The sequence below is a fragment of the Molothrus aeneus genome, chromosome Z (genome assembly GCF_037042795.1).
Source record: "Molothrus aeneus isolate 106 chromosome Z, BPBGC_Maene_1.0, whole genome shotgun sequence".
NCBI classification, from domain to species: domain Eukaryota; kingdom Metazoa; phylum Chordata; class Aves; order Passeriformes; family Icteridae; genus Molothrus; species Molothrus aeneus.
In genome coordinates this window covers 68,924,234-68,950,624 of record NC_089680.1, presented here as the reverse complement: position 1 = coordinate 68,950,624, position 26,391 = coordinate 68,924,234, and the positions used below count along the sequence as shown (strand labels likewise).

At 42.9% G+C, this 26,391-nt stretch overlaps 1 protein-coding gene across 3 annotated transcripts in view; it reads right to left on the bottom strand.

The window, feature by feature from the left end:
- Positions 1–26,391, bottom strand: part of RASGRF2 (Ras protein specific guanine nucleotide releasing factor 2) — a 130,216-nt gene that overhangs the window by 44,035 nt on the left and 59,790 nt on the right. Inside the window, exons 9-17 of one of the 3 annotated variants that reach the window (XM_066569083.1) lie at positions 25,184–25,302; positions 20,431–20,591; positions 19,351–19,441; positions 18,428–18,564; positions 15,305–15,387; positions 12,648–12,896; positions 11,511–11,899; positions 4,489–4,617; positions 3,141–3,230 (exon numbers count right to left, since the gene is read on the bottom strand). In XM_066569083.1, coding sequence (XP_066425180.1) covers positions 3,141–3,230; positions 4,489–4,617; positions 11,511–11,899; positions 12,648–12,896; positions 15,305–15,387; positions 18,428–18,564; positions 19,351–19,441; positions 20,431–20,591; positions 25,184–25,302 — 1,448 coding nt within the window. The remainder of the gene's footprint in view (positions 1–3,140; positions 3,231–4,488; positions 4,618–11,510; positions 11,900–12,647; positions 12,897–15,304; positions 15,388–18,427; positions 18,565–19,350; positions 19,442–20,430; positions 20,592–25,183; positions 25,303–26,391) is intronic. The other 2 variants (XM_066569084.1, XM_066569085.1) reach the window with 2 other exon arrangements.

Here is a 26,391-nt window from a genome sequence, read left to right as displayed (position 1 = left end):
ACTGGGTTAAATCATAAAGCCAATTGTGTCAGTGTTTTCATGCAGAGTCTGATTCCAAAGGCAGAGAATATTCATCATTCAAATAAAAATTGCTAAACCGAAGTTTGTAACAGGTTCACCAGACAGTGTGATCACACATACAGGACAAGCACAGAGCCAGACCCAGATGTTGAAATCTGAAATGCAGGGAACTCTCAGAACTTTGGGTCTGTAAGCCAAAGCTTAGAATTAAACCCAGGATTTGATCTGAGACCTTGGGAAAGGCTCCCAAACTCAGGTGCTAGAAGTGAGAACGTGGATTTGTAGTTTAAAGCAGAGACACATTGAGCTAAGTAAAGGAAAGTTCAGAGTTTTAGAGTTTAAGATACAGAAAAGATAAAAGTATTTACAGAGGTAAACAAGGAGATTAGAATGCAGTGCTGTAGGTTTGTAGGTCATAACATGATTGGCTAAGAAAGCTTACACTGTAGCATGGGTCTGTAAGACAAAATATTTAAGGATTGGGTCAAAAACATAAATATCCTTGTTGGCAGTGTTTTATTGGTCAATAAATCCTTAAAATGTCCTGTAACTAGAGGTCTTGTGACCTTCTGAGTCATGTGGTGAGGATGTGAGCAGAATTCACCTTTCCTGTCTATGTAAAAGGTAAGCAAAATAAACCACATCATCTAAAAAACTCAGAGGTCTCATCTCTAACTCATTCAAAACACCTTCACAAATCCCCACACCCAGCCAGCAGGGGTGTAGGAAAGGCAGCTCCAGCCTGCTCTCCTCCTGTGATCCACCTGGCAGGTGAGGGGAAGGTGTGGATGTGTCACCTGGACTCCCACTGCATCTCCTGGAAAAGCTGCATCCTAGGACTTGCAGAGGGAAATCTCCCCTGGCATAAGGACTGGCTGGTAGCCTGGCCCAGGGACAGTGGGGACAGTGCTGGGACAGTGCTGACCCAGCTGGTCACCAGCAGTGTCCCCAGGGAGCAGTCCTGGGTGATCCTGTTCAAAACCTGGGCCAGGGGACCGAGTGCTCTGCCCCCTGGGTTCATGGGTGACACCGGGGTGGGTGGCAGTGTGGATCTGCTGGAGGGCAGGAGGGCTCCGGAGCACTGAGGGCTCCGGAGCACTGAGGGCTCTGGACAGGCTGGACCATGGGCCACGGCCATGGCTGTGAGGGTCAACATGGGAAGTGCCAGGCCCTGCCCTTGGGTCACAACAACCCCTGGCAATCCAGGCTGGGCAGAGGGGCTGGGAAGCTGGGACAGGCCCTGGGGTGCTGTGACAGCAGCCGGACACCAGCCAGGGGGGCCAGGTGGCCAGGAGGGCCCAGGGCTGTGACAGCAGCATAGGGCAGTGACTGTCCCTGTGCTGGCCCTGCCCAGGCTCCATCTCCAGGGCTGGGTCCAGCTCTGGCCCCTCAGCTCGGGCAGGGCCCTGAGGGGCTGGAGAGTGTCCAGGGAACGGAGCTGGGAAGGGAATGGAGCCTGTCCAGGGAACGGAGCTGGGAAGGGAATGGAGCCTGTCCAGGGAACGGAGCTGGGAAGGGAATGGAGCCCCAGGAGGGGCTGAGGGGGCTGGGAAGGGAATGGAGCCCCAGGAGGGGCTGAGGGGGCTGGGAAGGGAATGGAGCCCCAGGAGGGGCTGAGGGGGCTGGGAAGGGAATGGAGCCCCAGGAGGAAGTGAGGGAGCTGGGAAGGGAATGGAGCCTGTCCAGGGAATGGAGCTGGGAAGGGAATGGAGCCTGTCCAGGGAACGGAGCTGGGAAGGGAATGGAGCCTGTCCAGGGAATGGAGCTGGGAAGGGAATGGAGCCCCAGGAGGGACTGAGGGGGCTGGGAAGGGAATGGAGCCCCAGGAGAGGCTGAGGGAGCCGGGCAGGGGCTCAGCCTGGAGCAAAGGAGGCTCAGGGGGCCCTTGTGGCTCTGCACGGCTCCTGCCAGGAGGGCACAGCCGGGGGGGCCGGGCTGTGCTCCAGGGACCAGGGACAGGAGCAGAGGGAACGGCCTCAGGCTGGGCCAGGGCAGGCTCAGGGTGGGCACTGCAGGAATTTCCCCATGGAAAGGGGGCTCAGGAACTGCCTTGGCACTGCCCAGGGGGTTTGGAGTGCCCAGCCCTGCAGGTGTCCCCTGGAGGTGGCACTCAGAGCCCTGGGCTGGGGACAGGGTGGGGATCAGGCACAGGCTGGACCTGATGATCTGGGAGGGATTTTCCAGCCTAAATGATTCTCTGATAAAGTTTCTAACACTGAACATCACTGTCTTGTAATCTAAAGATCATGGGAAGTACACGAGGCTAAGATGAGCAGTGATGCATGCTCATGCAGAAATTATTTTCTCCTGGTGTCATCTCACCCATCAATTAATGAACAGAGCTCTAGACATAGTGGATACAAAATCCACTGAGATCCATAGGAACCATTTACAGTCTTACACAGATTTTCATGGGTGATTTTGAGACTGGGGCCTTCAAAGCAATTTTTTGACATTCCAGTGGGAAAGAGGCAAGCATGAGTTTACAGCTGGACTGTGCTTTGTCACACATATTCAAAATGAACTGTGGATTTGTCAAGTCACAGGGAAATTGATTTTGTAGACTTTAAAAAGATTGTTCTTTATGTGCAACATGACCTATGAAAGGACCCTGTAGGTGGAAGATATTAATATGTCAAAGGGAGCACAGGAAGATAAGCAACACATTCAAAACTTAAATCAAGTATTTTATGTTGCACTAAATACCCTCAGTCAGTAGTTGCTTTCCGAGAAAACTACAGTATACACTCAAAATAAGTAAAACTGAATACCACCTTTGGACATAGAAAACCTCATTTTAAAAAATAAAATCTTAAATTTTAAGTGAATTAAAAAAAAAACAAAGAAAAAAAACTTATTTGGATATTTAGCACATCATGTACATGTGAAATATTAATCTTCCATTAACAGGATGGATTAAAAATATTAAGAAATCGACCAATAGGGTTGGAAATGGCCTTAAAAACACCCAGTTCCAGCCCTGCCGTGAGCAGGGACGCCTTCCACTAGACCAGGCTGAGATGAGAACACCACTCATGAGAACACAGAGGTCTGTTCTTGAGGAACATTCACCTCTTGAGCACCTGTGTGTCACCTGCGTGCACAGCACGCCCCCTCACCTGGCGGGCTCCCGTGCCCGGCTGCTGCTGTGGCAATGGCAAAAGCAGAAGCAGGAGACACCGAGCAGTGGCTGTTGTCAGCAGTTTGCACTGTAGAGGGGAAGGACAGGAAAAAGTTAACTTCTACAAACTTTTCATCAACCAGCAACAAGACTTAGAATCTTCAGTAATGTTCGTAACGTTGTGGACATTGTGATTATATAAACTGTCAGATGATTTTCTGTGAAAGGCAGTAGAAGTATCGTGATCATATTTATGGTTTATATTTCCACATTGGTATAATTAATGTTGCTATAAAAAAACATCTAAGACACTGCTGAGGTGGAACAAGATATTAACCAAATAGGAGGGGGAAAAAAAAGATATAAAGAAAAAACAGTGGCATAGAAAATTAACCTAAAACAAAAAGTTATGTCAGAGAATTAAGGATATTCACCATCTTCTGATAACTGGATTCACTTATTTTCCCTGGTCACTGCTCAGAATGAGCAGAGTTTTGCAGAATTTATCAAACTTTCTCTACAGGGAGTGCTGTGAACACTGTCTTTAACCAGAATTCTGATAATATGACGCTGCCCACAGTTTCCAGCTCCCAGATCTTGCCTTCTTGCCACAAATGTGCCCAACCACATAAAATTACCACTGGTTTGAATCTAAAGTGTCCTGGTAACAGGTGAGAAGGCTCTGCTCTGCTTTTGTTTTAGTCCCAGGTATGAAACACCTGCCCAGAAACCTGTCCTGCAGGAGCTGGCAGCATTTTAAGTCTTCATGGACTCAGCTCACAGCCCTGCTAATGATTTCAAATAACACGTGAGAGTTATTTGAGGAGATCCAGCCCCTCTTTTTCCTCTTCAATTGAGCAGCCTTTTCAAATTTTGGAATGAATAATGTGAGACCATCTGTAAATGTTCAGCATTACACAAAGAAACAGACGCAGTCCCTTCCCATTGACAACAATGGGTGTTGTGTGTTTCATGATTACAGATGGTGCCCAAAATATGTCCCCTCATCAGCTGAAAAAAATATGTCAGAGTCTTGAGAGTTCTGTGAGAACAGGACTGATTCAATATTAGTCTTGAACTTGGACACATCCTGCTTGAGCTATTTCAGAACACTGAATCATACAGAAGTCTCAACATGCTTCCATGCCTCATTATTGCTGCTCAAATTTAACAGGCGCATTTCACATTTTAATGGCTCTTTTATTTTTAACACCTGAGAAACAAGAAAAATACAAGCAAGCCAGATGATTGGGACATTATTAGTGCTTTCTGCTGCCCTGCACAGATCACAAGCACAGTGATCAAGCTCTGTTGGAAGTGACTGGCAGTGCCAGCACAGCTCTCACCTCCCGGCTGCCGGTAGCGGAGGTGACGCGGCGTCGAAGGGGACCTGCACGGGGACAGCTCTGCAGTGTCCACCACTGAGGTGCTCTCAGGAATGGTCCTGTCCACTGACACAGTTTCCAGAACTGCTGCTTTAAAAGAGAATAAATGTCAGTACTGATGATCAGGCATAATTTGGTTTACAGTTGTTTCAAACAGTACCGCGCCTGTAACTTGCCACAGGATTTTGCCATTAACTCAGCAGTAATTATCCTCTGGATGGAGTTAAAGGAGTGGGAAAGTCTTGTACCACTGACAAAATAGCTCATAACAAACAAATAAATAAATGAAAAACACCTTGGTGAAAACAGCAAAAACAAATAAATAAACAACTTGGTGAAAACCAGCAAGTTGTCAGTTTTAAAGTGTGTTGGATAAAACTGCACATTCAATCAGGAGAATATGCAGTGACATGCACACGTAACAAGGGTACTTGAACTCATAGATATTCTATGACCTAGGGAAAATAATCCTTGTTGAATAACAAAGGGTAATCAAAATCTGACCAATAGAATTGCTAAACAGCACTGGAGAGCAGACTAGTCTAGAGTGGAGTTCTTTTATCAGAAGAATAAAAACAGGAATGGGAAAAACACTACTTCCAAACTGAGGGAAAACAAGCTGATAAAATACATCCTATATTTGATGTGAATGACAGCTCTGCCTGCAGCACAAGCATTGTGTATATAAGACTAAATATAAACAAAAACTTTGGAAAACAGAAACTCTGAAAGGAAACAATTTTGAAGGTAGGGAAAAAAGTTGAAAATCCCAGCTTATAAATGGACAACAGTCATAGAGAACAGCAGCCACCATAAATAATATGTCCTCAGAAACAGAATTTGTGCAATTGTGCTGGACTTAAAGTAAGCCAGAGCTGGTTTTTTTTGGAACTCTGGCAGTATCAGAGCAACAGGACTACCCATTTTCATCCCCCTTATGAGATCTCTTTTTAAACCTCCTCATTTTCATCAACATTCTGCATGCAGCTGGACAGAGCTACTGTAGGACAGAGCTCTCTACCTGCAAATTCCTCCAGACTGAACACAAGCTGTTCATCAGGAGATGCCCAAAGGGGTGGGAGACTGCACTGACAGCAATTTAGCATTTATATGGGCCTCTGGCCATTTCCAAATGCTCCTCATGCTGCCCAGGTAATGCTTCCAGCTTTGACAGACCACAATGAGAAATGTGAATAACTCCCCAACAGTGCCCACTGCCTACACTTGGGCAGAACAACCTGCTCTTTACCAGTTCACTTTACAACGTGTAGAAAAAATGTTACAGGTTAGACAGCAGTTACCTGTCTATGATTAATTTCAATACATGGCCTTTATTTTGGGATATGCTGTGCTATCATCACATTGGTTTTCAGCCACACTGGTGGCTAAAGTAGTGCGCAAGAAGAATTTGCTCAACTTTGCATAGAAAAAACTCTCTCTCTCTCTGTGTCTATATATATATATAAATATATATAAATATTCTGTTGTGCAATTAATGTAAAAACATCCAGCATACTGCATGTATAATATCCATGATTATGCACAACAGCTAACCAGTATGTTTTGAAAGCATAAAGCATGAGCAAGTATCATAGAACCACAGAATCCCCTGAGCTGGAAGGGACCCACAGGATCACCCAGTGCCACCCCTGCCCTGCCCAGAGCCCCACCAATCCCATCCTGGGCATCTCTGGGGTGCTGTCCAAGCTCTGCTGGAGCTCTGGCAGCCTCGGGGCTGTGCCCATTCCCTGGGCACCCTGGGCAGAGCCCAGCACCCTCTGGGGAAGCAGAACCTTCCCTGATCTCCAGCCTGATCCTGCCCCATCCCAGCTCTTGGCTCCTGTCCCTGTCACAGGGAGCAGACATGGAAGCTGTCCCTTGGAAGGAGCTGCAGCCCCTGCTGAGCTCTCCCCTACCTTCTCTGCTCCAGCTGAACACACCAAGCACCCTCAGCTGATCCTTGTGTGGCCCCTCCAGACCCTTTACCATCTCCATGTCTCTCTTTTGGACACTCTCTAACAGCTTTAGCTCGTTCTGACATGCCCAAAACTGTCCCCAAGACTCGAGGTGAGACTGCCCCACCGAGTGATGCTGGGACTGGTACCCCCCAGGACAGGGATGTCCCTCCTGGCTCCAGGCCACCGCTGACTCAGATTGAACTGGACATGGACCAGGACCCCCAGGTCCTGTCCCACAGCTGCTCTCCAGCCCCTCGTTCCCCAGTGCATCCACACAGCCAGGGGTGCCCATCCCAGGTGCAGAATCCCTTGTTAAACCCAACACACTTGGTGAATTCCCACCCCTCATTTGCTGAGCTCCCTCTGCAGGGCATCTCTGCCCTCGAGGGAGTTGACAGCTCCTCTCAATTTAGTGTCATCAGTAAACTTACTCAGTACTCCTTAGAGTCCTGTGTCCAGGTTGCTAATGAAGATGCTGAAGAGCACAGGGCAGAGCACAGAACCCTGGAACCCCAGCAGTGCCAGCCTGGTGTCACCTCAGTCGCTGCCACGCTCTGTGCCCGCCTCATGAGCCCACTGCCCACGATGGTTTTATCCACCTGTGGGCTGGACAGTTTGTCCAGATGGATCCTGGGAGAGACCGTACCCAAAGCTTTGATGCAACCCAGAAAGATCACATTACTGCCTCTCCTGGGTCACCCAGGTGTGTCACCCTGTCATAGAAGGAACTCAGGTGTGACCAGCAGGACCTCCCCCTTGTGAGGCTGTGCTGACCTGTTGTTGGGAGATGAATACCTGTTTGCTCAGCTGCTAGGGAAAAGACAATGATTATTTTGTGAAATCACTGGCCTGTGGAACTGCATAATGGGGATCACGTTAAACATCAACCAAGAAGAGGAGCAGGAGAATACACTTTCATCTCCAAAATAACAAATGACATTGGTTGGGCTAACTTGGCTCCAGATTTTGGGACAACACCGAACTCATGGGGTGGTCAAGTGTCACTTCAGGGCCTACAACCACTAGAGACCACTGTCCAGACCACTGAGACAGACAAACTCATGTGAAAAGGGAAGGAACATATGCTGATGACTTTGGGGGAATAATTATCACATGTATGTTTGCTCTGGGAGGACCTGTGAGCACTCCTGTACAACACAGCCTGGAACAGGAGCCTTTTCTGTGCTCAGCATGCACACACAATATCTGAGAGAAGACAGCCCCTCGTGCCTCCAGCTGAGTGAGGAGTGGCTGCTGCTCAGTGCTGCACTGCTGCTAGGGAGGTTTTGTCTATTTTTCTGTAATGTGATGCCTCAGGGTGTTTTCCAATACCTCCCAGGGTAATTTTCTCCATTACCTTACCAGGTGCTGAAGTGAGACTGCTGGGCCTGTAGTTTCCAGGGTCACCCTTCCTGTGCTTTTTGAAAACTGGGACAATCTTAACCAGCATCCATTCAACTGGGACCTCTCCAGACATCCAAGACTGTTCAAATATTGAGAGAAGCCTCACAATTACATCAGCCGGCTCTTTGAGTAGTCTGAGATGAATCCCATCAGGCTCCATAGATTTATAGGAATCCAGCTGCTGCAGCAGATCCCTACAACTTCAGGATCAACTGTGAGTTTATCATTCTCAAACCATGGTCATTCAGCTCAGGGCACTGGGATTCCCTTAGCCCATGCTGAAGAGAGGTAAGAAAAACAATACATATCCCTGTCTTGTCAAATTCTCTATTTGTGAGTTGACCACCCTCATTCTGGAATAGGCCAATGTGACTTCTGTACTGTTTTCTGCCAATGTATTTTAAAATCCTCTCTTTATCGTCGCCCACAGTTCTGGCAAGTTTTGACTCCAGTTACACTTTGGCTGCAAAAATTTTCTTCCTGTAGACGACCATCTCTGTGGTCCTGCCATGTCACCAACCTTCTCCTGCTGGACATACACCTTCCTTCTCTGCTTTACCTCCAAAAGAAGATCCCTGTTCAGCCAAGCCAGCCTTCTGTCGCATCTGTTTGACTTTCAACATTTTGGAATTGTCGCTTCCTGTGCCCATAGGTGATACCTAAAAAGTGACCCACACTAATGGACCCCAGCACCTTCAGAAGAATTTTCCCAGGGATCTTGATCACTATTTCCCTGAGCAGCCTAAAGTCTGCTCTACTCATGTCCAAGGGTGAAAATTTTCTGACACTTTTCCTCCTAGCAACAGAGATTTTAAACTAAATCACTTTGTGGCTGCTGTAGCAAGATAGCCACCAATCATGTCATTCATACAACCCTCTCCATTAACAAGCAACAAATCAAGAAGGGCACCTTTCCTAGTCAGCTCTCCTAGTACTTGTACATGAAGTTGGCATCCAGGTGTTTTAGTAATCTTAGACTCTAGAGAAGGGACTTTACCTGGAAGAGAATTACATCACCATTTATCCTCCTAACTGGTGCTTTTTAGCAATTTTACAAATTTCCTAACACCTATAAAAGATACCGCTGTGGGGGTGGGTTTTTGTGGATATCTTTCCATAACTGCCTCTGAAGGCCTTCAAATAAAGATCTACTCTTATATTACCTTCTTTCTAAAATTATTTCGACTTTCATTTCCAGGATGGGAAAAAGGCAACAGTCCAGGCCAGAAGATCTACAGTAGACTCCCACAGAGACATCTGCATCCTTTCACTGCCCCTTGATTCCTACCCAGAGGCTCTCAACTCTGACCTCCCTAAATTCTAACCCTTTTGTTACATACAGTGCCTCCTTCTGCCTTATCTGCCCTGCCTATTCTTCCTAAAGAGTCTGTAAATGTTCAGTAGGGCACTTCAATCACAGGACTCATCCTGGTAAAGTTTCAGTTATGCTAGTGATGTCAAATCACTGGGACTGGGCCAAGGATCCATGCTCCTCTCGTTTGGTCTTCATGCTGTGTGTGTTGGAACAGAAACACTTCAGCTCTGGTCTGTTGTAGCCAACACCTCCCACCAGCACTCAGTTCCTCAAGTGCATCACCCCACTGCCTCTCACTATCTGGTTTTGTCCCTTCCCCCTTCCAAACTAGTTTAAAGCTCTATTGATGAATCCTCCTAGCTCCTATGCTAGAAACCTTTTTCCCCTCTGAGACGTGCATCTCATCAGGTGTTGTATAGACCATCCCATGGTCCAAAACCCAACATTATTCTGATGACACTGGCCCCTGCACTTGATAGGCAGACTCCTAGAATGCTACAGTGGATAACTTCCCTGTTAAAATGGGATTTTTTTGTTAAAAAATAGGCAGCATTCTGTAAAAACAATACCCTGGCACAAAGAAACATCTAATTTATTAGCAGGGCACTGCTAATTCATTCAGTAGGGAGCAGACATAACTTTTCAAACACATTTGTCTTACTTTGTATTTGGTAATCCTTTTCTTCTTTCCTTTCTTTAATTTTTTATTATTATAGTACTACTGCCTAAAATTGAACTACATCTTGCTCAGATTAATAGATCAAATTCTCAGACTGTAAGCCAGGCCATGTACAACCATGTTAAAATATTAATTTTAGGAATAATAAAAGCATTTTTAAATTGCATCGATTTCTGTTTAGTGTAACAACAATAAAAAGAAGATTACTGTAAACTTCTATTCCAATTAAGAAGATCATTCTTCTGTCCCCAGAGGAGAAATAATGTCCACTTCTGTTTCCTATGAGACTGGAGCCACTTCCTTGCTTTGCCATCTATAACTACAATGCTCCCAACCCTAGACACCCACACTGAGGCTTTTATCAACCAGCTTCAGTCCTCTGGAAGTAAAACCTATTCCAAGGTGCCTTACAGAATCCCTAGAGGAAACAGGCATTTGCTCAGGAGCAATTAATCTATTTTAGACTTGTACCTTCTGGAGGGATAACCAGGTGACATTCACACCACCTGGAACAAATGTCACCAATGTACCGAGCACATCACAAGCATTATTTATTTTGATTACTGATGGAATCTCCCTGGAAAACCAGCCCTCTATGCAAACATGTTAAAGCTGTTAGGTATTTCTTTTTAACTTAATATTTCACTTCCTGCAGTACACGCTACAACTCAAAAATCTCTCACCTCAGCAAACAAAGTGGTATCAAATATTCTCTTCTGCCTTTCTCTTTACACTGCACTGAAGTGAAAACAGACATGGTGCAGTGGGTTGGAACAAGATGAGCCTTAAGGTCCCTTCCCACCCAGACCATTCTGTGATCCTATGGCTTTGCTGTGCTGCTGGTCCTGGGAAGGAGCAGCAAAGGGCTGGGAACAGAGAGCACAGCAGAGCCTCGACCAGAGGAGCAGCAGCATGCAAGGAGTGTCCTCCCCTCCCTACCACAGACAGTGGGTGCAGATATGAAGAGATAACCCGGGCTGCAAGGCCCAAAGGGATCATCGCCAGCACCAAAAGGCCTCAGGCCCCAGCTAAGGATCAGCATCTCAGTCTGGAGAGCAGATGTGGGAAGAGATTAAAGAAATATTCCTGACTGTTTTACAAACTGTAAAAGACACACAAGTTACCACAGAGGCAGAAGCCTCCTACACCCTGAAAGTGCTTGCGACCTTTCCCTGGAGTTTGGACACAGATTCCATGGATGCTTCCCTGGGGATTGAGGGAAAGGATCTCAATGTGTGCCCCACCAACAACTGGATGGGAAGAATTGAATCCTAAGTTGTATTATTTCTTCACTAGCTGTAACATTAACAGGTACTTTTAACCTCATGCTGTATCTATTTATCAGTAGTTTTCTTTTTGTCCTTATTCTTGTGTAGTATTAGTTTGTTTTAAGTCCTATGTCTGTTAGTTTTCTGTCTATTAAATAAATAATTCATTCTCTAACAGACCGAATCAGCCATTATTAAAGCACTTGTGAACAAGAGTGGCTTTTGGGGTGCTGGCCACCTCCATAAAGCTGCCGGCTGCCGCCAGAGGCCTGGCCAAAAAGCAGGGACTTGTCCAAAGCCCCACATCCACTGGTACCAAGCAGCCAGCAGCACGCTGGATTGCAGTGGGTATGGCGTACCTCTGCGGATGCTCCTCCTCAGCTTGTTGCAGAGGTCCAGCCGCGGGTTCTCCAGGCTGTCCTCGGCCGAGCCCGGGCTCTGCTCGGGGGACGACAGCCCCCGGCTCAGGTCCAGCGGTGCCTTGCTGCCCGTGGGCGGTGGGGACGTGGCCGGGCTGTAGTTTGAGGTAGGACTGCTGGCCGCAGACGAGGCTGAGAGGTCCAGGGCGCCGATCCTGGAGTTCAGCGGCGAGGTCAGGGAGAGTTTGCGGGTCCTGGCGGGTGAGGAGGTCCTGGAGAGGGACAGGGGAGGAGGAGAGGAAAACTTGCGGCAGAGGTGTGGCGACTTCCCGTCAGCCAGGTACTCCCCTCTGTTGTTCTGACTGGTGGCAAAGAACAGCTCCAAGGACCTGAGAGGCAGAGACACAAAAAGAGCAACACGGTTATTGTATTTGTGGAGTGCCTTGATGAAGGAAGGAATGATGACTCTGACTCCATGTTCTCAGAAGGCTAATTTATTATTATTGTTTTATCATACTAAAGAATACTATACTATATAAGTATACCAAAGAACACAGAAAGGATACTTACACAATGCTAAAAAGATAATAATGAAAACTTGTGACTCTCACCAGAGTCCTGACACAGCTTGGCACTGATTGGCCAAAGAGTGAGAACAACTCACAGCAGAATCCAATGGAACAATCACCTGTGGGTAAACAATCTCCAAACACATTCCAGACAAGCAAAACACAGGAGAAGCAAATGAAATATTTGTTTTCATTTTTCTCTGAGGCTTCTCAGCTTCCCAGGGGAAAAATCCTGGGCAAAGGGATTTTTCTAGAGAATGTGAATGTGACACACGGTAGCAAACACTGAACAGATTTAAGTGAAAATGCTTCAATTTTAAGCAAATCTGCATGGCAAATCTGCAAAATCTGTGTGACACTTTGTCCTCAGAGCTTGGGCATATAGCTGAAACAGACCCTCCATAAAACTGGCGTCCTGTTTACACACTAAGAACCTTTCTCTTAGATTATTTACAAGCAGAAAATAATGAGAAAAACGCCCACAAAACAAGCAATGACCGAGGCTGTGATATCTCTCCCAGAAATCTGTGAGAGAGAGGTCCCAGGAAGGTGCCAACCCCAGGCTCACCTGACAGGAATGGAGGTGAAGGGGCGCCTGTAGATGTCAGAGAGCTTCTCCAGGACCACGGAGGCGGTGGTGAAGATGCGGTAGGTGTGCAGGAAGGTGTTGAGGAAGTCGATGCTCAGGAACCGCAGATCCGTCAGCCGCTCCAAGAGGCGCTCCACGCTCGCGTAGCGGATCTGGGGCACTTTGCAGGAATTCAGTGTTTTGCTGAAGCAAATATCGATGTCATCTCTGTGAAGACGGGCGTCAGATCTACACAAAAGTCAAATTTAAAACACTTTACCAACGAGCGATCGTAGCTAAGGAGTTGCCTTCAGTTTGAGCTTTCATATTTTCCAGATTCTGTACTGCATTAATAAACTCTGAACTCCATGTAAAGCGTCAGCTGCTCTCCTCACAGCTCAGTCACACAGAACAATCCTTCTCCAGCCCCAGAACCAAGGACACCGCTGCAGCTTCAGCCCAAAAAGTGCAAACAACAGGGAATGGAGGAGAGCAACTTGGGAGGGTGGGACTGCAGAACCTGGAGCTGGAATTGGACAATGAACCCCAGTATGGAAATGGACCAGAACTCATAAAAGTGTGAAAACTCATGACTTGGGGTCCATCTTGGGTGTAGCCACAGCTGGGCTCTTGTACTGCCCAAGGTGTGTCCTTTGAAGGCCTTTTAATAAATCCCTATTTTATTCCTTTAACTCTGTCCAGCTTTGCTCTAGGCAGCTTCTCCAGGCATCAAAGGAGTGGTACCCCTTTAGCTGTTTCCGTCAACACAAAAGCAACAAAAATTTATGCACTTTTGTGCTTCATCAATGCAGGAAAACTTTTAATTTGTGGTGATAAATGCTTCCATAACTAAGGGAACTTAAATTTTATTTTTGGCAAATGCTTTACACCTCAAAGCCTAAGAAACTGTTTATCATGCTTACATTTCTGAAATGAAACAGGTGGCAGAATTGTCCCCTCTTGTCTCTTTTAGGCTTTTGTGGCCCATAGGTCAATGTTACTAAAATCTCAGTATGGAATAATTCATTGCAATGTTTTCTGGTGGGATCAAACTTTATCTAAAATAAAGTAATGGATCCTAAAAATTAATCCCTTAGCTAGGTTTAAGGCTTACTTGCAAATTAACACCTGCCTTCAGCTCCAAGACTTACTTTTTGTTTTAAGAGAAGAAAGAGGGAACAGCACAAAAGATCTCAAATTTTAAATCAGAAACCAAGAAAAAATTTATTTTAGTGAAAAAATCAAAAGCAAAAACCAATAAATTTCTGCTTGGAAATTAAAAAAAAAAAAGAATAATTTACATAACCGTACCCCTAATGGAGGGGTTTTGCCCTCAAATTCTGTTTTGCCTAGTTTGTAAATAAACAGGATGAACACTAAGTGAAGCATCTTTCAATACACCCCATCTTTTTGTTATAAATTATTGTAGTTTCTCAGAAGAAAGATCGGGATATTCCACACAATTCTACACTGTATTACATAAAAGAAGCAACAACAACAACAAAATATTGTTTTTTAAACTAGGGCCTCCAAAAAGTGGCAATCTTTTGTTTCTATCATGCAATGACATCTGACTCTGAAAGTCAAACTGTGCTGCAAATCAGGCAAGTCAAATTTAAGAAGGAGAACACCAAATTTGTGTTTGTTGTGAAGGTCCTGTATGTTCTTCAGAATTAATATTCCTTTCTGTTGGCATGGGGACTGAGGTCCTGCTGTACTTTAAAGGGGACAAATGTACTTTTAAACCTCAGCAGGTGACAGAAGTTTTTACGCACTGGAGAGTTCCTGGAATAAAGCTGAGGACAATAAAATGCCTTATTTCCAGGGATCAAAGGTGTGTGCCCTAACAGTGCATTCCCAGATGCTTTCTCTCTCCCATTTCTAAGCACAGAGGAGAAGAAACAACTACAGAAGAGGCATTTGACAAACCAAGAGATGTGACAGATAATAGTGAAAAAGGAAATAGTTTTATGTCTATCCATATGTTCCATTCACTTATATATTCATTGTATTCTAAAAAGTAAAACTCATGTAAATTGAGGTATGCAGAAGATCCAAGCTGTGTTAAAAATCTGGAATCATGTACTGAAAATATCTCACTAGAAACAAAAAACACTTATTACAATAAATAACTGAGATAATCCAAAGGTAAAGGAAGCAGCCTTATAAACAATGATGCTACTTTGATGTGATCAGTTAAAATCATGAGAGAAAGTAATTTTTTAACAGAAATAACAGAAATACAGAGAACAAAAACTTTGGCTATTATAACAAAGTACCTTTGAAAATGGTACTTGTCTGCAGTCACATAAATTCTGAAGACATTGTAAAAATGTCCAATAAAATTTTGAGATGACAAGGAAAAGCTGAGAACAAAATCATTCATCTGAGGCGTAACTGAAGCTAACTACTGAAAACCCAGAAAAATCTGAGTTGTGATCCAACACTGGGAATTGAGAGTTTACCACTCTGAGTGATCCCTACAACTCCAAGAAAGGGATTTGAAAATATATGTTTTGGAATATAGAATCAGTTCCATTCAACCAAAATGCTAGAAAAAAAAATTAAAGGTTTGCATTGTCTAAACACGTCCTTTCTATTGTTAAATTTTTTATTGAAGCAACACAACAATCTATTTTGTTCTCTGTTGCACTTACTTGATCATATGTGGCACTGTGACTTTGGAGTTTTCTTCAAACACTATTGTCATTAATCCATTGCACCTTATATTATCAATGCACTGTGGAAATAAACATTGAAAACTGTTAAAGTCAAAACACTTTTCATATCCCTATAAGCTTGAAGCACAGCTTTTGCAGGGTATGGGCTGATTAAGACAAGGTATTTTCTCAAATGAAAATCAGTGATGCAAGAATTAGAGTCGACATGCTTCTCTAGCCTTTGCCTCTCAGGGTATTCAGTTCAGAAACCTTTTCTTTTCCACATGATTAAGTACTTTGAGTTGGAAGTGATATTTCCTTTGAAGCTCCTTTGAAAGGGAAAAAAACTCATTATTTCTAGTGTTTCCTGAAAGAATGTAAGCTTGAGAAATCAAGACCACAAGAAAGTCAGAATGCTTTATACTCCAAGGGGTACAGTAATATCTTAACCTCTGCCTCTGTGCAAAAGACTAAAAGGGAATATAAAAGCTTCCAGAAACACATTTGTAAAAACAAATTCAAGTGGTGCTCCTTGTGAAACGCAGCTGTGAGGAAGCTGTCCAAGCTGCTCCCTGCAAACTCCTGTATAAATGTTTGAGGCTGGGATTAGGAGGGACTTTTAAGTGTACCTTTATGTAGTTCAGATGAGCCCAAAGAAGGGAACAGAGCTGGGGAAGGGGTTGGACCTCTACCAAACCCTACAGGGCTCTTGTCTTCATTATACTTCCTACTTTTATTCATATGTACACATATACATATATATGTTTACATATAAATATACTTTTTTTTTTTTTTAAATATATGGACAATCTCCTTACATCAGTAAAAAGGAGTTCCAGAAATTATCACACACATTTATCCTGATTTCAAGAACACACGTTGCCTTCAGGCTGTGGAACATTTAATTTCAAACCAATGACTGATATTGGATTGCTCAAACCTGATAATCACAGGCCTCTTCAGGTTTAGATTACAACTATAGTTTTAAATTTTAAATATCATCTATGCACTTTTATGCGGGTTTCAATTCAGGATTTTAAGATTATTTGGAAAGTGCAGCTGCAGTAATTCACAGTATGATTTTCTCAAATCATTACCTAAAAGCAGTGAGAAACACATTTAATAGAAGTACTTATATTTCCCCTATTTGACCTCGAAATATTTCAAAGAAGCCCTTAGCACCTTAGCACAGACAATTTTTTACATTATTATAATTTAGGCTAAGAATGGACTTAGTAGCATTCTTAAATGGTCTATCTGTGCCAGGAAATTACTCCAGTAATTTTACATACCAATGGAACAACAATAATTCCCTGAAAATCTGTTGAAAATCTGTTTTGTAAAATTCTCCAACCAGGTCTGTCTGTAAGACAGCAAGTTGTAGCTCATACTGTATTTTGAGATTTTTATTTGCCTATTTTTGTTCTTTCAAAAATGTTAATCTGGCACAAAATAAGTCAGAATTCTTATTTTTTAAGCAATTTCTCCTCATTATGATGATGATTCATCTGGAGATGTTGCCAGCAATGATAGCAACTTTGGAAATGCATGACATTCCATGCTGATAATCCTCTAATCAGCTATTTCTCTCTAAATTAATAGAGGATGGGACCTGAATTCAGAACTATGAGAGATGTATGTTCTTGTTTGTGTGCATAAACAAAACCTAAATAGCCTTGATTTAGCTCTGGTTAGCTGGAAGTTCAGGGGTTTTAGTTTTTTTGGTTTTTTTTTTTCATTCAACCTATTTCCACAAATAGATTATGATGAAGTTTGTCTATTATTTTATTTTAGTTTGTCTATTATTTTATTTAGTCTATTATTTCTATTAGTTTAAAGTAAAAAGCAATTTTAAAAGGACCCAACAACTTATCCCTTGCATTTAAAAAAATTTAAATACCCTTTTTGTTCATTCACAACATTGACAGTTCCTGCACACTGTCAGAATGCTCAGCAATTATTTATAATGGTTTGTTAGCATTAATTTTTGGTGGAAAAAAGAATTTATCCCATTTTCTTACTTCATTATTGATGTGATATGGTATCACTTTCACGCTAGGATTGAGGTGGTTTTGATCTGTATGAAAATCATGAATAAACCAGTACATGAATAAACCTTCTTCTTAAATCAAAATATGTGTCTAGATGGGCTCTCCTTAGACATAAAAATGCTTACCACTATGTTTGTCTATGGACAATTCTGAAAGTTATATCCCATCTCTGTTTTTGAGAAACAGACTTCCCTGGTGACCCAAATGCAATGACAGAATTTTGAGGAGAACAGGCAGCACTAATGTTTTTTCACAGCAAATCAAAGGTGTTCATCACCCCTGTGTTAGGCTGGTTTTCAGAAGCTCAGAGTGAAGGAAGACCTCACCAAAACCAGGTGAGAAAATGTCTTCGGTTGGAAATGGGGGTGTGGATTCCATTCCCATCTGTCAGAGCTGGGGCAGTTCTCTGCTGTTCATGGGGCAGTTTTCTTTATCTCTCCCACAGCCAGCCCTCCCTCCAGGAGATCTCTGCTGTTCATGGGCCATTCATTATTAATTATCTCCTGTCCATGGCCACTGAATGTCCCTGCAGGGCTGCTCCAGTTCCACCATCCCATGGGGAGATGCTCCGCCCAGGGGAGGAGCCAAGCATTCCTACCTGGATCCAATCTGAGCTTTGGGACAGCCCAGCAGCCTTTGCCCAGTGCATTGCCAGAGGAGCAGCTTCTGCTGCCCTGCATGGCCAGAGGGAGCCCAGGCCCATCTCCAGCAGCCCTGGAGCTGCAGAGGAAAACTCCCCCCTTGTGCAGGATCCCTGCTCCAGCAGAGCCACAGCTGGCACTGCAGGAGGGCTGAGCCCCCATGGGATGGGGCTGTGCCACCCCCTGACACACAGGGGGACAGGGACTGCTCTCACTCTGGCACTGGTTTGGTTTTGTTTGTACTACTGCATTTGTATTTTTAATTTTCCTAGTGAAGAACTGTTATTCCCATATCTTTGCCTGAGAGCCCCTTAATTGCTGTAATAATTCAGAGGGAGGGGGTTTGCATTTTCCATTTCAGGGGAGGCTCCTGCCTTCCTCAGCAGACACCTGGCTTTTCCAACCAAGACAGAAAAGCACTGAGGTACCTGGCTGATGTCACTTGTCCATGCAGCTTTCTCCTGCCGTGATGGAGCCAAAAGGACAACAGTGAAAGGAGGAGCATCCGTGGGCTCCACTATCAGCTTGAAATCCAGGTGTCCAAACACTTGCCCAGAGCCTTTTGCTTTACAGCCAGAGGGGAAGAAAAAAAAGTCACACCATGAAATGTCACAGTGTAAGACAAAGAAAAGAGTTATTTCATTTACAATGGAAAAGCTATAAAACATCTTGCTGATAAAGAGCAAATCCAATTAGGTATCCAACAACTCATCTTGTTGTTCACATATTGGGATTTGCTCTTCAAGATAAAGTTTCTTATAACACCTGTATGCTAATACATCTTCACCATACTACAAGTATCATTCAATAAAACTACTTTCACAATTCAAGTGCAAAACTTGACAAACTGCAGGATGGAAGACAAAAGGAGTAACAATAAAATCAGCCTGAGACTGTATTTTGTAATGCCATTTGAATAAGCTTGCACTCCTGATTTGTGGGGATCCCAAGGCAAAAAAGTTCCCATTAATTCTTCCAAATCAGTCAACTCCCATGTATTTCAGAAAGCAAATTATTATGCAGCTTATTTAGCTTATTTAAGGCTTTTTTCCTTTTTTTTTTTAATTAAAAAAAAAAATAAAATTTTTTCCGAGATGGTCTGGGTGAACTTGAATACAAAAGCCACATTTCTCCAGCCAGCCCTCTTGAAAATCCAGTAAGGGGTGTTAACAGCAGGAACAAATACAACAAAACAATGCCCCATCCAAGACAGCATGTCCATTATAAGAACAGCAATTTTAATGGATCAGTTTTACACTGTATTCTACTGGTTTCACAACAACATATCTATTTGCTCTTATGAAAAAATAAAAAAGGGTACTAATTTTAGGAAACTAGAAACTGTACTTACTACTGACAGCTGAATTTAACTTACAATCATCATCACTTGCTTCTGTCTCCTCGACTAGAGTGCATTCTATCAGAGACAGAACACCTCCTGTCTGTGGAAACAAAGCACATTTCACACAAATGTTATTTATTCCCATTTGTCACAGGTTTTTTTAAATGTTGACAGGCCTGACTCTAACATTTTACATTACTCAGAGCTCTAAGGAAGATACATGAATTTCATGATGCACATTTTTTCCTTAAATAACTAAACTCAAACTGATTAAATATAATGTTTTTTCTGAATACAGCAGATTAATAGTACAATGCACAAAATTTCTTTCACTTTTACCATGCTTTAATTTATGGCACACACAGACTTGCTCACAAGTTCTAAAAAAGTTAACTAGAATTTCATCTTCTGAATTTAAGTGAAATACATACAATTTTTCTTAAAGGTTCCATTAGACTCTATTTATTTTGCATAAGTACTTGAACTATGTAAGAGGTGCAAAGTGGGAAAGTACGTGACCCTTAATAACCTCTTGGTATGCCAAATTAAAATTCCATTCAACATAACCCTCTTCATGAACTACCAACATCTCTTTACCCACAAGCCAGCACTATGAAAGACAGATTCTCAACAAATATAACTAGATTGTTCTTAGATGACATTTTATTTTAAGAGAACATGCTGTTCAGGAAAACTGAATTGACTTTGAAAATTAATTTTATTAGAGCTCTGGAAAATGTTCTTTGGCAATTCTGCAGGGTTGTACTGACTGATTTATGCACTGAAAACTGACTTAAATTCAGTGCTACATACAATGAATTTATTCACCACTTCAAACAAATAGATACATCAATGCCTTGCTTCTAATCCCCAGTTTACTAGAATTAACTGGGTCTAATAAAAGGAAATTGTCTGAATTCTATTATTTGCAATGAAAAGACAAAGCAGTTAAACATTGTGCACCACCCCACTTTTGTTTTTAACCACTAATGCAACACTCACATGAAACACATAAAACAGCAAAATGTTGGCAGTTCACCAAAGATGTGTTTTCATTTTGAAAATTAAATCATAATATGAAGTCCATACCTTAAGAAGATGCAGTTTTCCTCCTGAACTTCTTGTACAAATTAAGAAGTGTTTTGTAAACAAGAAGCATTGTCTTTCTCCTTCTTTCTTCAAAGACAATGAGCCCAGGCGAACTTTACTCAGCTTTCCCCTCTCAACTGAGGGGACCTGGATAAGGGAACCTGGTAATGAAGGTGCAAAATCCACTGTATTACAGTAATATTTAGTAGGTAATGCTCAAACTGTTAATTCATTGAGCACTCTTACATTAATTAACACAACTCTTCATTCCAGTATCAATGTGTATCAGCATCTCTTTCAAGAACAAGTCAATCCCTTTTTTACTGCACAGATTCCCTTTTTTTTTAGTATCATAAATAGACTCAAGTACAGTCTAGACTAACACTAGTGTACATGGCAGGATTAGATCCAGGGCTGATTAGGCAATTAAACACACTAAGAGGCCATTGATCAGAAAATGTGGCTGAGCAGCAAACACCACTCTGACAGCCACTACACTTGCAAAAGACACTTCCAAACCAAAGAGACGCAGAATGGAAAGAACATGGAAAAGTTCTTTTTGATGGAAAAGAGTTTGTGTGTGTGCCCGAGTGCAAGAGAGATGGAAATGAAGCACATTTCTCCTTCTCATCTTGTACTGCATAATTGTCAGTGCTCCACAGCTCATCCGAAATGTGTTGCCAGTAAAACACTCCCGAACTAAATTGAACCTGCTTACATAAGCCTGAATTCTGCTTTGCAGAGTTCCAGGCTGGGGACAGCTCTGCTTCTCTTGCTGTTTCACATCTCAGTCTGTGACCAACTTTTCCAGATTGATCCCACCATGGGTATCACCTCCAAATTTGGAGCAGGAGTTAAATTTGGTGAAGTGCAACTCCTCTGTAGATTAAACAGAAATATTTCTACCATACAACTTGCTGTTAGCAGACAGGGCAGCCAAGAGACCTCCTAGTCTCCTTCCCACACATCTCTCCTCACTATTACCTTTACACTGGCTCGTGCCTTGTTCCAGCATCAGGTACTCACACAGCTAAACCAGCACGAAAATAATGCTGGGAAGAGGCAGCTGACTTAGCTCCCTGATAGGAGCAAGGTCACAAAAGCGCCAAGAAACTGATGAGGCAAAGGGAGCTGCACAGCAGAACAAGCAGCAGGAGAAGGCTTTGACCTGCCCCTTCCAGATACGAAGTGGCACAACTGCATCAAAGCTCAAAGTAGTGGTGGCACCCTGACACAATGCCAGCCTGACAGAATTATCCATGAAATATTAGATTAGCAATTCTTACTCTGTGTTGTCAAAAGGATTATCTTTCTCAAAGTTCACATATGCAAGCTTACATTAACAAACAGAGAAATTGCAGTAACTGAGAAAGGTGCTATTTACATTTTTTTCCTACACTTAGCTCTCTCTATATATATTTAAGTAGCCTTAAATTATTAATATATAAACTTCTACTGACATGGGAAATTACACAGCAGTAAATTTGCCAGATAACAGTGTTCTCTGACAGACATTTCACATTTAGACTAAATGTATAACACAACTTGTGTCACCGAAACACAACAGTGAAGTTATGCTCTAGAATTTTGCAGAGGAGTTTGGAACATTTCAGATTCACTTACATTCTGACCCAAACCCATAAATATTCACTGGCTGTTGTGCATTTCCCCTGGACAAGCAGCCAACCTGCCTCAGCTGTAGGAGAGAGGGAGGAGATCATTTCCATGTGTTGGAACCATGACTTTTCCATGTTACACTGACTGTCCCTCAAGCCACGCTGCAAGGCCAGCATGTTCAAAACAACTCCCAGACAAAACTCCCTGGGTACTTTTAGTCCTAAAATTCCATCTACACATTTAGGGAAGCAATATTCAATCTGTACTTTTTGTTTCTGCTTTGCTTAGTAGAGTAATAGTACCTATAAATATTAGATGCTTACAGAAGTAAGGTCGCTGGTAATTTTTGTTTATTTATTTATTTTTATTTTCACTGGAATGCTTTCAGGACTAACATGCTCTGTTCTGTCATAATGGGCTGAGGTTAAACAATATTCTTGCACAGAGCTGAAATACTGTTTAATAAGGTAAAACAGAGCAAACCTCTCTCTAAAAGCAGAAAAGAGAGACTGCATTTTCTCTCTTTCAAACCTGCAGAGAGGGACACATCTCCTACACATACTGCATGGCTGACCCCAAGCAAGGACCTTGGGCATTCTCATCAGGTTTTAGTGGTTAACAAAACTGGGCATTGGCTCTACCACAGATTTCCTCTTAAGGGAAAAAAATGGTCACAATTGGCCAATGTACAGATGCAATGAGCAAGTGAAGCTAATTTTAGAACATTCATTAACAGTATAGTTTGGACAATGGTGTAATCCCATGAATTTTTATCCAGCCTCAGGCCTTAAGCACTTTCAGCACTTCAATGCTTCAACAGTCATCCTCTCAGCCTTTGCTCAATCCAAAGAATATAAAAGGCTGGATTTATAAACAAACCCAAGCATTCAGAAGTCTACATTGAACTGTCTGATTTACCAGCTCAGCCTGGCTTTCTCCATGCTGGAGGTTTTCAGGCTTTTTTGCTCTTTTTTGTTTTTACTGCTCAGAGGGTTAAACACTGGAAGAGGTTGCTCATTCAGGGAGGCTATGGAGTCTCTGTCCTTGGGAAGAACAAAATACTGAGGGGGCATGGCAGAAACCAACCTCCTCCAGCTGGTGCTGCCTTGAGACTGGAATGGGTAATTTCCAAAGTCCCTTCCAGCTCCAGCTACTGCCTGATTTTGTGGTTACGATATCTTTATCAGCAGAGGTAAATTCACAGCAGCTGATGGCAGAAGCATCAGAGTGTTTGAAAGCACCAGAGGGGCTCAGGGTGCTCAGTTGTTTGGATGTCAACAGATTTGAGACTCCCTGAGTGTACTTCAGCCTCACAAAGGAAACATTCCTCACTTGTTTGTGTGCCTGACTATAAAATCTGTACCTACGTAAAAGGCAGGGAAAATCAGACCCCAAGAAACTCAAATGAGAGTTCACAATCTGCATTGCAAAACATTGCCAGGGACAGTTCCTGTGGTCTCAACATGCACAACTCAACAGAATCAATCTCTTCTTTAAAATAAAAAGTCTGTAACACATAAAAAAGTTGTCGTTAACATCCACAAAAAAAGCCTGAACAAAGGTAGTGGCTCCTCTCTCCTGTTTTAAGCTGGAAATGAGGTTCCTGTGCCCATCTACACTAATCAGCACAACAAATGGAAGCCTAACTGAAACCAGAGGAGATGGACACCACTGCCAAAGTGACCCCACTGTCAGATGTAAAAGGAAAATGGGCTCCATTACTTCATTTGCTTTATTCAGATTTCTGCCCTTGCACAGAATCACAGGCAGTGGATGTTCCACCAGATAAGCTGATACAACCTTCTGTAACACAGACTCCTGTCCACTGCCCTCTGACTGTGTGCCTAGAAATAAATCTGAATTTAATTTACTTACAGGGTTTGGCCTGGGACTAACAAGCCAACAGTAATTTGTACAGATTGATTCCTTCAGAAAAAAAATTTCTAAATTTTACTGATGAAGCAGTGGGTATACAGACAACACATTGTCAGTCAGTTTTGATGGGAAAACCTCAACAAATAAAAATACATATTTGTATTACATATTGTAATAATCTTTAAAAAACTCTAAACTTTAATTAGATTTCATAGTACAAGTCAACCTAGGATAATCACAGCATTATAATTTTTTGGCTGTGGGTGCAAAACAACTTTTTTTTTTTCTGAATGCCATATTCAAAACTCTTAAAACACCTCAGAGATAAAAATGTATACATGTAATAACAATCAAGTCATTTAATAGAGTTTGTAAAAACAATATTGTTAGTGTATTGTAAAAATAATATTGGAAGTTATTACAGAAAAGTCATAGTTTGGCCACATAACTACAGAAACAGCATAATATGTGTTACAAAATGTACAGAAAGCCTATTAATTACCAGGTACAATATGGCCCCCATCAAATATCAGATGTTCTGCTGAGGTTATCTGGAAAAGGTTTCAGGAAGGGATGTACCTACATTATATTCCTAACCTTTCCTGAATAATTTTAATGCTTTTCAGCACAAAGGAGGAAAACCTTGTCAAAATCCTGCACCACAGATCTGTAGTTATTTTGTATAAACCTGGTAACGGGCTTCAAGAGATCCAAAAGTAAAATATTATATAAATGGGAGAAAAACAAGCAGCTAAAGTAAACACCACCAAGTAAGAATTGTAACCAATTTGCAGTTCCTGGCAAAAAAAACCCTGTCCCTTATTTAAAATGGAAATGTTATTCTAGCAGAGTTTTTGGGAACTTAACAACAAATTCCACCTCTGCTGTAACTGATTTTCAACAGAAAGAGTCTCCAAAGCTGCCATCAATAGACTGAGAGAAGAGTGCTGCTCTTCCCCTGCTCCATCCCCTTGGGACCACAGTCCAGGCAGGATGTGAATCACAGTCCCATGGGGGCTTTGCCACTCACGTGCTGCTGATTTTCCTGCAGAAGACAGCACAGAACTGAGGTCCAACCACAGCCCAAAATCACCTGTTTTCAGGGCACTTTGTGACTCACCCTGCAGGGACAGGGGGCAGGCTCAGGATGCTGACAAGTGCCCAGTGCAGTGCCCAGCCTGACGATGGCAGTGTGAGCCCTGCTGCCTTCAGTGCAGTTTTTTTCATGATTTTTGGGCAGCTTTGCAGAGGAATGTCTTACCTTGGCGTATAAAGGTTTGGCTGGTATCTAGCAATATGTCACAGCCCTCCACTATGGTCCTCTCTATGGCCAGGTTCTTCCGGATGTTTTCTGTGTCACTCACCTCGTCGTGCATCACTCTGTTGGGGACAAAAATGCACTTTATCTCCTCAAAATGTGCCTCACACCTGCTGTGTCTCTGAAAACACAGTGCATGCCCTTCACCACCTGCTACAGATCTACCCACCCAGTGCCCCATCACTCCAGAGCAGGTCTCCTGCCTTTTTTCCTCTCCTTTTCAAACCATTGTTGTGATCATTTTGATTTTTCAGCGGTGGAGCCAATTTGGCAGATTAGTGACTGTTCCTGAGCACATCTGACAGATGCCACCGAGCTACAAACACTTCACAGCTGATAGAAGAGAACCTGATCCTTAGTGCACAAACAGGAAAGTGTTGCCTAGAATTGTGTAGCTCACATTTAAGATTTCCTTTCCATGGCTTTAGAGTCGCCCGCTGTCCCTGTTTCATCTTCACAACTCAAAGTATCCTTTCCCCTTTCTCCTTTTTCCTTTCTCCTTTCCCCTTTCTCCTTTTTCCTTTCCCCTTTCTCCTTTTTCCTTTCCCCTTTCCCCTTTCTCCTTTCCCCTTTTTCCTTTCCCCTTTCCCCTTTTTCCTTTCCCCTTTCTCCTTTCTCCTTTTTCCTTTCCCCTTTCTCCTTTCTCCTTTCTCCTTTTTCCTTTCCCCTTTTTCCTTTCCCCTTTTTCCTTTCCCCTTTTTCCTTTCCCCTTTCCCCTTTCTCCTTTCTCCTTTTTCCTTTCCCCTTTTTCCTTTCCCCTTTCTCCTTTCTCCTTTTTCCTTTCCCCTTTTTCCTTTCCCCTTTCTCCTTTTTCCTTTCCCCTTTCTCCTTTCTCCTTTTTCCTTTCCCCTTTCTCCTTTCTCCTTTTTCCTTTCCCCTTTCTCCTTTCTCCTTTTTCCTTTCCCCTTTTTCCTTTCCCCTTTCTCCTTTTTCCTTTCCCCTTTTTCCTTTCCCCTTTTTCCTTTCCCCTTTCTCCTTTTTCCTTTCCCCTTTTTCCTTTCCCCTTTCTCCTTTCCCCTTTCCCCTTTCCCTTTTTCCTTTCCCCTTTCCCTTTTTCCTTTCCCCTTTCTCCTTTTTCCTTTCCCCTTTCCCTTTCCCCTTTCTCCTTTCCCCTTTCTCCTTTCTCCTTTCCCCTTTCCCTTTTTCCATTC